General features: G+C 38.5%; 1 protein-coding gene across 8 annotated transcripts in view; it reads left to right on the top strand.

Moving 5' to 3' along the window:
* PLD1 (phospholipase D1) overlaps positions 1 to 17,480 on the top strand; it is a 281,147-nt gene that overhangs the window by 117,384 nt on the left and 146,283 nt on the right. For 7 of the 8 annotated variants that reach the window (XM_023737926.1, XM_023737927.1, XM_023737925.1 and 4 more), the window contains 2 exons: positions 6,321 to 6,379; positions 7,394 to 7,486. In XM_023737926.1, the coding sequence (XP_023593694.1) occupies positions 6,321 to 6,379; positions 7,394 to 7,486 (152 nt within the window). The remainder of the gene's footprint in view (positions 1 to 6,320; positions 6,380 to 7,393; positions 7,487 to 17,480) is intronic. The other variant, XM_023737928.1, reaches the window with a different exon arrangement.

Raw genomic sequence — 17,480 nt, 5'->3', positions numbered from 1 at the left:
CCAGCTTTCTTGTCCCCTCCTGCCTACTAGTCCTTGTCCATGGACTGCTGTGCCTCATTAGTCCTGTTTGTTTAATGAGACCTTTGCCCACTTTTTAATTGGATTATTTGTCTTTTTGTTGTAGATGTATTGGATTTTCTTACAGATTTTAGAGATTGGACCTTTGTCTGACTTGCAATGTACACAATTTTTTTCCCAGTCTGTAGTTTCTCTTTTTACTCTTTTGGTGAAGTCTTTTGATGAGCGTGTTTAATTTTTAAAAGATCCCAGTTATCTAGCTTGTCTTCTGGAGTTTGTGTGTTGTTGGTTATGGTTTCTATCCTGTTAATACCATATATTAGGAGCTCTAGCGTTGATCCTATTTTTTCTTCTATTAACTTTATAGTTTTTGGCTTTATATTCAGGTCTTTGATCCATTTTGAAGTAGTTTGTATACGGTGTGAGGTATGGGCCCTGTTTCATTTTTTTGCAAATGGCTATCCAGTTTTGCCAGCACCGTTTTTTAAAAAGACTGTCTGTACCCCACTTGGTGGACTTTGGGCCCTTGTCAAAGATCAGATGACAGTAGGTGGATGGATTTACATCTGCATTCTTAATTCTGTTCCATTGGTCAATGTATCTGTCATTGTACCAGCACGAGGCTGTTTTGACTACCGTAGCTGTATAGTAGGTTCTGAGGTCAGGTAGTGCGTGTTCACCTACTTTATTCTTCTTCTTCAGTAGTGCTTTACTTATCCAGGCCTTCTTCCCTTTCCATATAAAGTTAATGATTAGTTTTTCCATCTCTTTAAAGAATGTTGTTGGTGTTTGGATCAGGATTGCATTGTATTTATAAATTGCTTTGGGTAGAATTGTCATTTTCACAGTGTTGAGTCTACCTATTCATGAGCATGGTATGTTTTTCCATTAAAGTTTCATCTCTTTTGTTTTCTTGCAGTAGTGTTTTGTAGTTTTCTTTGTATAGGTCTTTAACATCTCTGGTTAGATTTATTACTAAGTATTTTATTTTTATAGGGGCTGTTATAAATGGCACTTTCCTGATTTCGTTTTCATTGTTCTCTTTCTTGGTGTATAGGAATCCAGCTGATTTTTGTATGTTTATCTTGCATCCTGCTACTCTGCTGAATCTTTCTATTAGTTCCAGTAGATTTCTTGTGGAGTCTTTAGGGTTTTCTATGTATAGTATCATATCATCTGCAAACAGGGGCAGTTTAACTTCTTCATTACCAAGTTGGATGCCCTTTATTTCTTTTTCTTGCCTTATTGCTCTAGCTAGCACTTCCAGCACAATGTTAAATAGGAGTGGTGATAAAAGGCATCCTTGTCTTGTTCCTGTTCACAAGGGGAATGTTTTTACCCTCTCTCCATTAAGAATGATGTTGACCATTGGTTTTGTATAGATGCCCTTTATTATGTTGAGAAATTTCCCTTCTCTACCTATTTTATTGAGAGTTTTTATCAGGAATGGGTGTTGGACTTTGTTGAATGCCTTTTCTGCATCAGTTGAGATGATCATGTGATTCTTTTCTTTCCTTTTATTTATGTGGTGGATTAGGTTGATTGATTTTCTAATGTTGAACCATCCTTGCATACCTGGTATGAATCCTACTTGGTCATGGTGTATTATTTTTTTGATATGATGCTGAATTCTATTGACCAGAATTTTTTTGAGAATTTTTGCATCTATATTCATGAGAGATATTGGTCTGTAATTTTCTTTTTTTGTGGTGTCTTCACCTGGTTTTGGTATCAGGGTTATGCTGGCTTCATAGAATAAATTCAGAAGTGTCACTTCCTTTTCTATGTTCTGAAATAGTTTGAGTAGTACTGGTGTAAGCTCTTTTCTGAATGCTTGGTAGAATTCTCCAGTGAAGCCATCTGGGCCAGGCCTTTTTTTGGTTGAGTTTTTATTATTATGTTTTTAATCTCTTCTCTTGTTATGGGTCTGTTCAGATTTCCAACATCACTTTGTGTTAGTTTGGGTAGGTAGTGTGTTTCTAGAAATTTATTCATTTATCTATTGCTATAAATTGTCCTCTGAGGACTGCCTTTGCTGTGTCCCAAAGGTTTTGGTATGATATGTTTTCATTCTCGTTTGATTCTAGGAATTTTTTTATTCCATCTCTGATTTCTTCTGTTACCCAGTGGTTTATAAGCAGGGTGTTATTCAGCTTCCATGTAATTGATTTTTTTCCTTGCTCTTCCTGTTATTAATTTTTACCTTGGTGGTGTTGTGGTCAGAGAAGATACTTTGTATTATCTCAATATTTTGGATTTTGTTGAGGGTTGCTCTGTGGCCTAAGATGTGGTCTACTCTGGAGAACGTTCCATGTGCATTGGAGAAGAATGTGTACTTTGCAGCTGTTGGGTGGAGTGTTCTATATATGTCTGTGAGGTCAAGTTAGCTGATTGTGCCCTTTAGGTTTTCTGTATCTTTGCTGAGTTTCTTTCTAGATGTTTGTCCTTTACCAAGAATGATGTGTTGAAGTCTCCTGCTATTACTGTGGAACTGTCAATTTCTCTTTTCAGTGCTGTCAGAGTTTGTTTTATATATTTTGGAGCCCTGTCATTGGTTGCTTAGATGTATATTATAGTTATGTCTTCATGATGGATTGTCCCCTTAATCACTATATAGTGTCCTTCTTTGTCTTTTATGATGGATTTTGTTTTAAAGTCTATTTTATCTGAGATTAGTATTGCCACTGCTACTCTTTTTTGGTAGATGTTTGCTCGATATATTTTTTCCATCCTTTGATTTTTAATAAATTCACATCTTTGTTTCTAAGGTGTGTCTCCTGTAGACAGCATATTGATGGATCCTGTTTTTTTATCCATTCTGTCACTCTCCGTCTCTTTATGGGTGCATTTAGGCCATTTACATTCAGTGTAATTATTGATAGGTGTCAGTTTATTGCTGTCATTTTCTAGTGGTTTTTATGTGGTGCTGACTTTTTCTTTGTTCCTCTTACTCTCCTGTGCTGAATTCCTTTTGTTTGTGGATTTTTTTTTCATTTGTTTTGTTTCTGTAGATTTTGTTTTTACTGAGTCTATATGTTCTTCTTGTTTATTTTGATGAATAGGTTTGTTAACTTCTTTGTGTTTACCTTGAAATTTACCTGCATCTTCCTAGGTTTGAACCAGTCTATTACTACTTGGTATCACCTTGCCTTCCTCTCCATTAGAGGGTTCTATACCTACACCGTTTATTCCCTCTTTTATTATTCTGATGTTGTTGTTATTTAGAGATTAACCTCTCTGGTTCCCTGTTGTAATTCTTTTGGTTTTGGATAGCCCTTGAGAGTTCATTTCCTAGGTTGGTATCTGGCTGGTATGATCCTGTGTCCTAGATTCAGCCTGTGGTCTTATGTTGTTTGTTCTCAGATCAAAGGACTCCGTTTAATAAGTCTTGTAAGTTTGGTTTGGTTTTTACGTAGTCTCTTAATTTCTGTTTATCTGGAAATGTCCTAATTTCACCATCATATCTGAACAAGAGTTTTGTAGGATATATTATTCTTGGCTGGAAATTTTTTTCTTTCAAGGTTTTATACATGTCATCCAATTGCCTTCTTGCCTGCATGATTTCTGCCAAATAATCCAAGCTTAATCTTATTGTTTCTCCTCTGTATGTGACCTTTTGTTTTTCTCGAGCTGCTCTCAGGAATCTTTCTTTGTCTTTGGTTTTAGTGAGTGTGGTTATGATATACCTTGGTGATATTCTTTTGGGGTCTATCCTATATGGGGTTCATTGAGCTTCTTGGATGGTCAGCTTTTCATCTTTCATGATATTGAGGAAGTTTTCTATCAGCAGTTCTTCAGTGATCCTCTCTGTGTTTTCTGTTTTCTCCCTGTTTTTGAACTCCGATCACTCGCAGTTTTGCTTTTGATTGTATCCCACATAATTCTCGGGGTCTTCAGTTTTCTTTGTTCTTTTTTCTGATTTTTCCTCAAACAAACTTGTATCCAAGTGTTTGTCTTCAATTTTGCTGATCCTGTCTTCCATCGTTTCAAACCTGCTCTTCAGCCTTTGTATGACAGTGTCCATTGCTGAAATCTTGTTGTTTATCTTTTGGATTTCTAATTGTTGTTTTTGTATGATTTCTACTTGTGAATTTATTTTGGCATTTTGTTCCTGTATTATTTTCCTGAATTCTTCAATTTTTTTGTCTGTATTTTCCATGAATTGGTCTGTCTTTTCCATGTATTTGTCTATTTTTTCCTCATTTTTGTCTGCTTTTTGCTTCAACTTTTGGAAGGCTCTGAATATGAGAAATTTGAATTCCCTATCCGGTAGTTCTAGTGCCTTTTCTTCTACTGGAAAGTCATCTGGTGTTTTATTTTGGACGCCTACTGGAACCATCCTGTCCTGTTTTTGTATATGTTTTGATATTGTCTGCTGTCTTTGGGACATTCAGTAGTTATTTTCCTCGTTTATTGATTGTAGATTTGTTTGTTTCATACTGCTTTTTTGTTTTATTTGGTTATGTCTGAGCAGGCAGGCTGTGTGTTTTTGTTGTTTGCTCATCTGTAGGCACGATACTTTTTGCCTCCTTCTCCAATGGACAGGGTCAGTCGCTCAGGTATGGTACAGCAGGACATGTCCAGTTGAAGGGGACTTGCTTGTATGGGTTGTTTGTGGCACTTTCTAGGGCCGACAGAGTGGGCCAGGAATCAGTGCAGGGCAGGTTCTGGTAGGCTGTGCCTGTGCTGCTTGGGGGTGTGATGTTCAGAGCATGGTGCAGGTAGGCAGGAAGGAGAGGGGAGGGGAGAAGATTGTGATGTGTGGAGCTAAGAAGGGTATGGGAAAGAAGAGAGAGAGGAGGAAGGAATAGGAGTCAAAAACACACAAACAAACAAACAAACAAAGAAGAGTGCTAAGGGAGCTTGCCGTTGGAGTGGAGAGATGAGAGACTGAGAAATGGAGAAAAAGAAAAAGGAAAAAAAAAGAAGGGTAAAATAAAAAAAATGAATAAATAAAAATTAGAAGGAAAAAAAGAAAAGAAAAGAAAAGCCCCCAGGGATCCCACCAGTGTAGCTGCAAGGACTGGGGAAGTTCCTCCCAGGCCATGAAGTACAGTGTGGCTAGAAAGGGTAGAGGTGTCACACAGCACCAGGTGTTCAGGAAACAGGAAAAGAAGGTAAGTATAGAGAGATGAGAAACCAAGAAATGAAGAAAGGGAAAAAGAGAAAAGAAAACAAACAAGAAAAAGGAACTGCCCCCAGGGATCCCACTGCATGGCTGCACAGACTGAGGCAGTGGCTCCGAAGCAGCACAGTACTGCCTGGATAGAAGGGGCTCCCAAGCCGAGAAAAGGAAAAGAAAACAAACAAACAAAAGGCCTGGGGGATCCCACCGGTGTGGGGACATGGGCCAGGAAGCAGTTTCACAGTCGAGCAGCATTTTGCAGCCTTTCAGGAAGAAGCAAAGATGGCACATGGAGCCAGGTACTTGACAGAAAGGAGGAGGAGGTGGTGAGAGGTGTGGAAGAAACCAAAAGAAGCAGAAAAAAGCAACACCAGCAACCAACAAATTGCACTCAGAGAGCTGGCCGGTGCGGGCGGGTGGAATCCAAGTGGAAGTGGTGTAAAGCCAGTGCTTCCTGGCCAAATGACTGTGGCCGCCAGAAGCAGAGGAGGCCAAGTCGGGGTGATGAAGGGTGGGGAGTGGGAAAGCATATATCGCTGGTTACCTGTTGTTCTGTCTCCTGCAGGGAGCTCTGTGAGACTGCTTTCCTGTACTCCCTGTTCGCCAATCTCTGACAGGAGTTGAAGATGGTGGATCCATGCTGCATTAGCGGATAGGGGACCTCTGCATCTATCTCTCCTTGCTCTTTGTTCTCTGTCAGTTTCTTATTCCATTTGGTGCCTGACTGAGTTCTTTATCTCTTCATTTGATGCTTAGGGTTTCAGAATTGACATTTGTCTCTGTTTGACTTAGTTTTTCGGATCTTTGCTGCGGAGGGACGGCGTGGTGCTTCTGTCTATAATGCCATGTTGCCCGGAAGTTCTGTTGTTTGTCTTTTTGATGTTAAGTTGTAGAGTTTTATATATATATATATGGCTCTTATTGGATATATGGTTCTTTAAATTTATCTCCCAATCTGTAGGTTGTCTGTTCACTTTTTTGAAAAAGTGGTTGTATTTTAATTATTTATATACTTCTATTCTGCATTCTTGGTGTGCAGTGCCATTCTTATCCATCTGTGCAGTCTGTAGAATGCCCCAAGCAATGTTTATACATAGCAGTACCCAATGTGTGTTTTTTGAATACATATATTTCATTGTTTTGCCTTCTAAGGTGTGAAATTTTTGCTTCTTTTCAGACAGAGTTCCTTGATATAAGCCAGCTGTCTTTCATCCGTGATTTGGGACCAAAGGGCATGTAAGTTCTGGTGCTGAATTTTTCAGAAGAAGTGTGAAGAGTGATAAGCATTAACATTTGATTTATTTTCACCCCCTGGTGATGGAGCTTCCCTGGCTTTACCACTAGCTTCTTGTTTTCTCCAACAGAATTGGAGCAACTGAGGGAATCTATTTATACAAAACAAAGCATCTTGCAACAATAAACAATAACAACTGCTCCATCCTCTTTCTCATTTGTTTATAGCACAGCTTGTCTCTAACCCAACAGTGAGTTTGTTTAAAACATGTAACAACTATGATGTGGGACAATGCCTTAAACATCAAATACATACGACACCTTCCTCTAATGACTTATGAAAGTTAACTGTTAACTCATTTTGATGATTATTTAAAAATAATTCTGTGCAAAATGTATGTTATTTAACAAAACTGAAATTTAATTAATGATTATTTTCCTTCTCAATATTAGAGTTTGATGTTATAAACAGCTAAAATTTAAAATTTTTAATATAAGAATATTCTTAGTAGTTTTTTAAACAGTGTTTTGTTTAGCCATTATTATTGCTCTTTCTTGTCACATCTTTCAACAGCAAGTTATTACCCCTTTCAAAGCTGGTATGGCTCTCTTGCTAGAACTGTATGTGAAAGGATGCAGAAATACCCTGGAATTTGTGGGGGAGCCCCTCCAGCGGTCTAAACAACCCCTGAACCATTCCCATGAGGGTTATTTGGAAATATGTGGGATCTTTTTTAGTTTTTCAGGATGCTTAAGGTCCTGCAGTGTGCACAACACAATTATGCTGCCCCAAATGCCAACAGGGCTATGTCTGACCAGCGTCCTTTTGAAGATTAACTGTAGAGTACCCAGCCTAACAAATATGGTATTGAGCTATTTGAAGGTGAAGGAGGAAAAAGTAGAGAGGAAACCCATGTGAACATAAGATGGCTTATTTAGTCACAAGTTACTAGGTAGTATCAGCTAAGTGTAAGTTGGAAAATTGAACATGATGGGTTAATTTTGTGTCTCTTTTAGAGAAGGTATGATAATGAAAAGGTCTGGAGGACATAGGATACCGGGCTTGAATTGCTGTGGCCAGGGAAGAGCCTGCTACCGATGGTCAAGAAGGTAGGGCTTAGGAGTTTTGTGTGTTTATTTTAATCAGTTGGGTATTTGGGGAGTTTTTCCATATTAGTTTTAAATTATAAACCAATTATAAATCCTTTCATAACCATGGAAGAACACATTTTAATTACATTTTTAAGTTCCTAATTTCAGCATCCACTCAAATATTCTACCCAAAACTGGACTGTAGGCAAAGTGTGCAAATTATACTACACACATGAAAATCTAGTGATCCATAGGACTAAAAAATTGGTCAGTCTAAGAAGATACACAAATGGCCAATAAGCACGTGAAAAGATGCTCAACATCATCAGTCATTAGGGAAATGCAAATCAAAACCACAATGAGTTACAACTTCACGTCCACTAGGAGGGCTGTAATCAAAAAGATGAACAATAATGAGTATTGGCAAGGATGTGGAGAAACTGGAACCCTGTTCATACATTGCTGGTAGAAATGTGAAATGGTACAGCCACTTTGGAAAACAGACTGGCATTTCCTCAGAAAGTTAAATATAGAGTCACCATATTCTCCAGCAACGACTCTATAAGGTATTTACCGAAGAGAATTGAAAACACCAAAACTTGTACACAAATGTTCATAGCAGCATTATTCTTAATATCCAAAAAGTATAAATAAACTAGATGTCCATCAACTAATGAATAGATTTTAAAAATGTGTTATATCCATACAGAGAAGTTCAGCCACAAAAAAAGGAATGGAGATTGGTAGTGGGTATAAGGTTTCTTTTTGGGATGCTGAAGATATTCTGGAATTAGATGGTGGTATGGTTGCACAACTTTATGAATATACTAAAAACCACTGAATTGTATACTTTAAAAGGTTGAGTTTTATAGTAGGTGAATTATATCTCAATAAAAGGTAAAAATAAAAAAAAATTTTAATTAACAAAAAAAGAATGAACTAATGACACATGCTATAACATGAATGAACCTTGAAAACATTATGCTAAGTGAATCAAGCCAGGCAGATAAGGCCACATATTGTTTCAGTGTATTTATATCAAATTTCCAGAATAGGCAAATCAATAGAGACAGAAAGTAGATGAGTGGTTTCCAGGGGCTGAGGGAAGTGAGAATGGGGAATAACTGCTGAAGGGTATGAGGTTTCTTTTTGTACCTAAAGTCACATGAGTCAGAGTTGACTCGATGGCAGCTATCTATCCATCTATCCGTGCCCTTCTTTCCTGTGCTTCCCTTCTGGTACTTCCAGCATTACCTCCCTTACATTTTTGTCTCAGGTTACTTCTGGGTCAACCCAACCTAAGACATCTACTCAAGGAATGGATGCCTTGATCTGCTTCATTCATTCTTTATTGAGTGCCTAATGTTTGCCAGGTTGTGTTCAACCACTGTGAAAACAGCAGTGAACAGAACAAACAAAATCCCTGCTCTCATGGAGCTTTATTAGAGCAGATATGTAGACAATAACTAAGTGGACAAGTAATGTAAATAATATAGATTCAGGTGGTGATAAGATCTTTGAAGGAAAATAAAGACAGTGGGGTAGTGAGAGACTTGAAGACTGGAGAGAGTGACCTTAGCTCAGGGAGTCAAGAATGCTCTCATGGCGGAGCAAGCTTTGTGTTGTAAGACGTATGAGAAGGGGGCAGCCAGAAAAGTTGCAGGAGATGGCTTTGTTGTGTACAAGAAATATCCCCTCCCTGTTTTTAAACTTTGAATTAAATCATGCTTCAACCCAGACAGTCTAAAAAGATATGATCTTCCCTAGAATGAAATGTGCCATCATTTTAAATTGTGTAAATCTCCCCATGATGACTAAAACCTTGGTTCCATATTAATAAGTATTTGCTGAGTCACATTAATGGGATTTGAAATAGCAGTACCAAATCAAGATGATAAAGTAGAGCTGACAAAATTAGTTTAGAAAGTTTCTCACAGTAGAAAACCATTGGTGTCAGAAAGGGAGTTACTTTGAAATGTGACAATTGTTCGTAACTCTCTTTTTGTACCCCAAAAAGCCATTCTTATCAATTTATTTATTCTATATTGATAAATCAATGTAAGACAAACAGAGCAATTAAACTTTCAATCAAGTCCTATAATGACCTTGTCTCAGAGACAAGTTGGAAAGAAAAACAAACAAAACACAGCAAATATTTCTTTCCACAATTTAAAATGTCTTAAATTAAGCTTGCTAGCAGCCATCCAAGGCACAACAATTGATCTCTATTTGCCTGAAGCAATAGAGGAAGAAGGAGAGTTAGGAATAGGAGGAAATGGATGTGCAGCTAATTGCCTCCCTTGCCATGAGACCAGAACTGTATGGTGCCTGGCTATCATTACTAAACATTTTGTTCAAAGATTCTATAGAAGAATCCTGGTCAAAAGGGGAAAAAGGTAGAACAGATTTTCAAGTTCTCACAGAATCCAGGTTTCTGGAGTCACGGAGGCTGGATGAACCCCCAAAACTATTGCTCTGAGATAATACTTAAACCAAAAATATCCCCTAAAGTCTTCTTAAAACCAAACAGTAGTTTAGCTTACCTAGTAAAGAATGTCTGCCTTGAGCATTATACTCTTTTAAGATCTATCTGTATGGGATCAAATTGACAACAGCAACTCAAGAGATTAGATAGGAACCTTAAGGATCAGTGAGTTTATGTTAATGGAGGAGAAACAACTCAGAAAGGGAGGGTGAGAATGGTTGCACAACTTGAAGGATGTAATCAATTTCACTGAATTGTACATGAAGAAACTGTTCAATTGGTGTAGGTTTTGCTGTGTATATTAACAACAACAAAATAGAATAAATTATTTTGAAAAAATGTCTACTTGAACAGTACATTTATTGAGCAAATTCTCTACACCTGGTAATGGGCCAGAGATACTGTTTCTTCTCCCAAATGTCTTAAAAGAAAGAGATGTATAGATGTTAAGGAATAAATTTAGCATTTATTTTACTGAACGATGAGCTATACCAAGATTTAATTTTTTTTTTTCACAGTGACAATGTCTGAATGATTTTTAATCTCTGGAACCCATTCATGCAGCCAGTATTTAGGTGAAATGATTTCTTTGGCTGAAGACTTGCTCTGGGCTGCCCAAGAATTATTGTAGGCACTGAGCAGTCTGTGGTGGATAAAAGAGACACGTTCCCTGCACTCACGGATCTAACTTTCTAATGGGGGAGACAGACCATAAACAAGCTGACCAAAAAATAATTTCAGATAGAAAAAAGTGCTGTGAAGAAGCTAAAGCAGGGTCGCATGATGGAGTGGAGCAAGGGCACTGGGGACAGGTTTTTTAGATATAGTAGCCAGGGAAGGCCTTGCTGAGGAGGAATATTAAAGTGGAGGTTTGATTGACAAGAAGGGACCTTCTAGGGGAGGATCTGGAAGCAACAATTTCTAGGCAGAAAAACAGCAAATTTAGAGGCTGAAAGAAGACCAAGCTCGGAAATTCTGAGGAACAGTCAGGCCAGCATGGTCAGAGAGAGCAGTAGAAGATGAGACTGAGAAGGTTCAACTGGTGTATGTTTTGCTGTGTATATTAACAACAACAAAATAGAATAAATTATTTTTTAAAAATGTCTACTTGAACAGTGCATTTATTGAGCAAATTCTCTACACCTGGTAATGGGCCCTCTGGCCAAGGTGGAGAATCTGGTTTTATTGCAAGTGGCAGCCACTAGAGGTTGTTTGCTATGCAAAGATTTAATGATTGGTTTGCTATGGAAAATGGACAAGGGAAGAAACAGGGAAACCAGACAGGAACCTGCTGCAGCTAGCCGGTGAGAAGGGATGGACCTGGCCTAGTGATGTGGCAGCATATGGGATGTGTTTAGAAGTAAAAAACTAACACATCTCTCTTAAGTACTGGGCATGGTAGGAGGGAGAGATTGGAATCAATGATGACTCCTGGGTTGCAATGTATGAATGTGGGTGATGCTTGTGCCCTTTCCTCAAATGGGAAAAGTATGCGAGGGGCAGACTGCCTGGGTGGGAAACAAGAGTTGCATTTTGCAGAATTCCAAATTCTTGTGGAATCCAGACTTTCTGGAGCCATTGAGGCTGGTTGAACCTTTGAAACTGTTGCCCTGAGATAATCTTTAAACTTAACCAAAAGTATCCCCTGAAGTCTTCTTTAAACCAAACAATAGCTTAGCTTATTTAGTAAAGAATGTTTACCTTGAACATCATGCTCTTTTGAAGAACTATCTATGGGGTCAAATTGACAACAGCAGCTTGAAAGGTCAGAGAGCAAGCTTAGGGACCAGTGAGTTCCTGTTAATGGGAAAGAACAATTTGGAAAAGGAGGGTGAGAATGGTTGCACAACTTAAAGTATGTAATCAGTGTCACTAAATTGTACATGTAGAAATTGTTGAATTGGTATATTGCTGTGTATACTTTCAACAGCAATAATAATAATAAAAAAGTTAAAATTTTAACCATTGGAAGACAACTTTATCTATATCCATACTCATATCCATATTTATATATCTATATAGCTCTACTACAATGTAACTCTTTTTTATTTGACTAGAAAATGAAAGGAGAGTAATCCCTGAAATTTATGCTCTGACCTGTTTCCTATCACTCATTCCTTCACTACGCACTGAATCCATTCTGTTGACGCACTGGGCTAAATTCTAGGAGTACAGCTACACCCAAACACAGCAGGGGCTTACCTTCACAGAGCTCAGAGGGGCATGACTAAGAGGACAAATGTTGGGTCAGATGAACCAGGCTCTGGGTTTGACTTCTTCAATCTGGGACTTGAGCAAATTATTTAATCTTACTAAAACTATTCTTTTACATAAAAAATCTTCCCCCACACAGTTTTTTAAATAGGAGATAATAATAATAAATACATTCTTCGTAAGGTCAATAGAAGGATTGAATGAAATAGCATATGTAAAGCACTTACTAGAGTTGCATAGTTAGCACTCAATAAATGGTAGCTATTGACAGTTGGGATTTAGTAGCAAAATAAAAACAGAAATGTTACTTCATTCCATCAAACCATTGAGAAAGAATGATGTAAAAGAGGTGATGATGTCACAAAACCTCCATTTTAATGCCATGGCAAGTAGTAGTGCAGGCAGGAGGTATCTTGTTAGAACAGACCATAATTTTACCTGGTTGAGAACAAGAGCAGTCTTAATGGTTCACATTTATTGGTGCCAAGCACCGTGCTAAGCAATTTACATGAATCATCCCAATTAATCCTCTTAGACGTTTATGGGCTGGGCATTTCTGTTATCCTCATTTTATAGATCTGGACCTCAGGCTCAGTTTCCCAAGTTTACATAAGCAGGTGGGTAGCAGGGCTGGAAATTGCACCCAGGGAGGATGACTTGAGGGCAGCACCTTAACCACTGTGCAACCTGTGCTGACTGCTACAAGGATGGTTGACGGATTCCTTTCTTGCTGCATATCCTCCTTGAAGAAAAAAAAAATATATATTTGAAACACAGAAAGAAGAAGAAATCAGAAGAATTTTAATGAATGGCATAATTAAAGGAGAATTTTAAGTAGAGACCAATGATCTATTTATCCTAAATCTTGCTGTTGTTAGCTGCTACTGAGTTGGCAACCGACTCATAGTGACCTCATGCTTTATGGAATGAAACATTGCCCAGTCCTATGCCATATCCATAATCTGTTGTGGATTGAAACGTTGTGATCCATAGGGTTTTCACTGGCTGATTTTTGGAATAGATCAGAAAACCTTTCTTCCTAGGTTTAATCTGGAAGCCCTACTGAAACCTGCTCAGCATCATAGCACCATGCAAGCCTCCACTGATAGATGGGTCATGGCTACCCATGACGTGCATTCAACCCGGGTCTCCCACATGGAAGGCAAGAATTCTGCCACTAATGACTGTTAAAAAGAACAAATCATCATTGTCAAAACAGACACCATTATCTTTCATATTCAATTTTCAAAATCTAGCTGTCAGTACTAAGCTACACATTGTAGGTGGCAGGGTGTAAGTGGGGAAGAAACCATTCATATAGGATATAGTATGAATGACGCTTCCTAGAGATGAGCACTGCTCTGGCCCAACAATACATCTAGCTGTCTCCTTCTAGTCTCTGAGCAAGGCTACTTATATCCTATGTATGGCCTCTGTGCAAATCGGAGCAAATGCCCCATTCCTGTAGGGTGATGCAGGCTTCACCAGAGCCCTCTTTCAGCAAAGGTCCTTGTTCAGGGCACACCTGTGCAGTGGAATATGGCGGCCTATTCCTGAAGGCATGTTTGCAGCCATTGGCCCTGGTGGTGACACCTTGAGCCTGTGCTTTCAGGAGCATTCCTGAGATTTGTTTTCTAATGCCAAAGGTGGGAGCTGGTTATACCTCCATAAGGGTCATCCTGTTGTCATCTCATGCCCTTGTGGCTAGTGAGGAGCCCAGAGTTGGCTCTGAGGCCAGTCAGGTATCCTTGACTTCTAAGTAGGCAAGGTCACACATCTGGGCTGTTTGACTTTCTTTTCAGATTGTCATCCCTAGCCAGCTGTGGTTTGAAAAGCCTTAGGCTCCTTTCCCAGTCAACAACACAGCACACGAGCACTCTGGGCCTTTGCTACACTGTCTGCTCTCACTGGTATCAAAAGCCAAGCTGAGAAAATGGACTGCTGTAACAAAGGAACTTTAACAGATGTGTGATCCAGCTACTGTCTTTTAGCCTTAACCAGGCTTTACCACCAGGCAATTGCACATCTGGATTCCTAACTCAGCCCCATCAGAATCACTGAGTTACCTTTGATGGCATGACCTTGCTATTTCTCTTGAGGATTGTTATAAGAATTCTTATAAAAAGTAAATTTTCTGAATTTGCTGAAAACTGTTATTAAGAGTACTCCATTATATTGTTCCGTTGCCTGATGTAGGTCCCAAATGAGAAATTGCCCTTGGAATTTATCCCCAGGATGGAAACCTTTATTTTTTTTTAATTTATTCATATCAACAAGAAAATCAAGGAAACTCAGCCCCACATTGGTGTGCCATCACCATAATTATATTAGCCTTTGTGGCTCGATATTTGCTATCTGTGACCTTGATGTTTTTCCTTTTATTAACCCTATCGCATGTCCTTTACTGTAAGTTATCCTAACTCTATCCTCCTTTATTGGGAAGAAGGCAGGCTATATATTTTTTTAAAAAATGAATTAAATAAAGGTATGTGGGAATTAATGTAGATTGCTCTATATTAAATCCCAAATTAAAAAACTATTAAAATATAGTGTGGTTATCATAGATTTCCACCACTCGTCTGTCAGTTTGACATACTGTGGTGGCTTGCATGTTGCTGTGATGCTGGAAGCTATACCACCAGTATTTCAAATACCAGCAGGGTCACCTCTGATGAACAGGTTTCAGCGGAGCTTCCAAACTAAGACAGACTTGGAAGAAGGACTTAGCGACCTACTTTAAAAAAAATTTGGCCGGTAAAAACTTTGTGAATAGCAATGGAACATTGTCTGATATAGTGCCAGAAGATGAGCCACTCAAGTTAGAAGGAACTCAAAATATGACTGGAGAGGAACTGCCTCCTTAAAGTAGAGTTGACCTTAATAATGTGGATGGAGTAAAGCTTTCAGGACCTTCATTTGCTGATGTGGCACGACTCAAAATGAAAAGAAACCACTGGAATCATCCATTAATAATCCAAACATGGAATACACAATGTATAAATCCAGGGAAACTGGAAGTTGCCAAAAATGAAATGGAATGCATAAAGATCGATATCCTAGGCATTAGTGAGCTGAAATGGACTGGTATTGGCCATTTTGAATTGGACGATCATATGGTCTACTATGTCCGCAATGATAAACTGAAGAGGAATGGTGTCACATTCATTGTCAAAAAGAACATTTCAAGATCTATCCTGAAGTACAGTGCTGCCAGTGATAGGATAATATCCATACACCTACAAGGAAGATCAGTTAATACAACTATTATTTAAATTTACGCACCAAACACTAATGCCAAAGATGAAGATGTTGAAGATTTTTACAAACTTCTGCAGTGTAAAATTGATCAAACATGCAATCAAGATGCATTGATAATTTCTAGTGATTGGAATGCGGAAGTTGGAAACAAAGAAGAATTGGTAGGTGGAAACTATAGCCTTGAAACAACTCCAGAAATTGCATGATAGAATTTTTCAAGACCAATGGCTTATTTGTTGCAAATACCTTTTTTCAACAACATAAATGGTGACTATATATGTGGACCACCCCAGGTGGAATACACAGGAGTCAAATCAACTACATTTGTGGAAAGAGACCATGGAGAAGCTCAATATCTTCAGTCAGAACAACGCCAGGGTCCAACTGAAGAACATACCATCAATTGCTCATATGCAAGTTCAACTTGAAGCTGAAGAAAATTGAAACAAGTCCCTAAGAGCCAAATTATGACCTTGAGTATATCCCAGCTGGATTTTAGAGACCGTCTCAAGAATAGATTTGATGCATTGAACACTAATGACTGAAGACCAGACGAGTTGTGGGATGACATCAAGTACATCATACATGAAGAAAGGAAAAGATCATTAAAAAGACAGGAAAGAAGAGAAGACCAAAATGGATGTCAGAAAAGACTCTGAAACTTGCTCTTGAACATAGAGTAGCTAAAGCAAATGGAAAAAATGATGAAGTAAAAGAGCTGAACAGAAGATTTCAGAGGGTGGCTGGAGAAGACAAAGTATTATAATGACATGTGCAAAGACTTGAAGTTAGAAAACCAAAAGGGAAGAACATGCTTAGCATTTTTCAAGCTGAAAGAACTGAAGAAAAAAATCAAGCCTTGAGTTGCAATATTGAAGGATTCTGTGGGCAAAACATTGAGTAATGCAGGAAGCATCAAAAGAAGATTGAAGGTATACAGAGTCACTATACCAAAAAGAATTGGTCGACATTCAACCATTTCAAGACGTAGCATATGATCAAGAACCAATAGCATTGAAGGAAGAAGTCCAAGCTGCACTGAAGTCATGGGCAAAAAGCAAGGCTCAAGGAATTGACAGAACACCAACTGAGATGTTTCAACAAATGGAAGCAATGCTGGAAGGGCTCACTTGTCTATGCCAAGAAATTTGAAAGACAGCTACCTGGCCATCTGACTGGAAGAGATCCACGTTTGTGCCCATTGCAAAGAAAGGTGATCCAACAGAATGCAGAAATTATCAAACAATATCATTAATAGCACGCACAAGTAAAATTTTGTGTGAAGATAATTCAAAAACGGTTGCAGGCATACATCAACAGGGGACTTCCAGAAATTCAAGCTGGATTCAGAAAAGAACGTGGAATGAAGGATAGCATTGCTGATGTCAGATAAATCTTGGCTGAAAGCAGAGAATACCAGAAAGATGTTTACCTGTGTTTTATTGACTATGCAAAGGCATTGGACTGTGTGGATCATAACTAAATATGGATAACATTGCAAAGAATGGGCTCCTGAGGAACCTGTACATAGACCAAGAGGCAGTCTTTGAACAGGACAAGGGTATACTGCATGGTTTAAAATCAAGAAAGGTGTGGGTCAGGGTTGTATCCTTTCACCATACTTATTCAATCAGTATGCTGAGCAAATAATCCAAGAAGCTGGATTATATGAAGAAGAACTCGGCATCAAGATTGGAGAAAGACTTATTAACAACTTGTGATAGCAAATGACACAACCTTGCTTGCTGAAAGTGAAGAGAACTTGAAGCTCTTACTGAGGAAGATAAAGACTACAGCCTTCAGTATGGATTACACCTCAACATAAAGAAAAAAAGTCCTCACAACTCGACCAGTAAGCAACATCATGACAAATGGAGAAAAGATTGAAGTTGTCAAGGACTTCATTTTACTTGGATCCACAATCAACACCCATGGAAGCAGTAGTCAAGAAATCAAACAATGTAATGCATTGGGCAAATTTGCTGCAAAAGACCTCTTTAAAGTGTTAAAAAGCAAAGCTGTCTCTTTGAGGACTAAGGTACCCCTGATCCAAGC

Source organism: Trichechus manatus, unplaced genomic scaffold (assembly GCF_000243295.1).
Source record: "Trichechus manatus latirostris isolate Lorelei unplaced genomic scaffold, TriManLat1.0 scaffold00110, whole genome shotgun sequence".
NCBI classification, from domain to species: Eukaryota; Metazoa; Chordata; class Mammalia; order Sirenia; family Trichechidae; genus Trichechus; species Trichechus manatus.
This window is presented reverse-complemented; position numbering and strand designations above follow the sequence as displayed.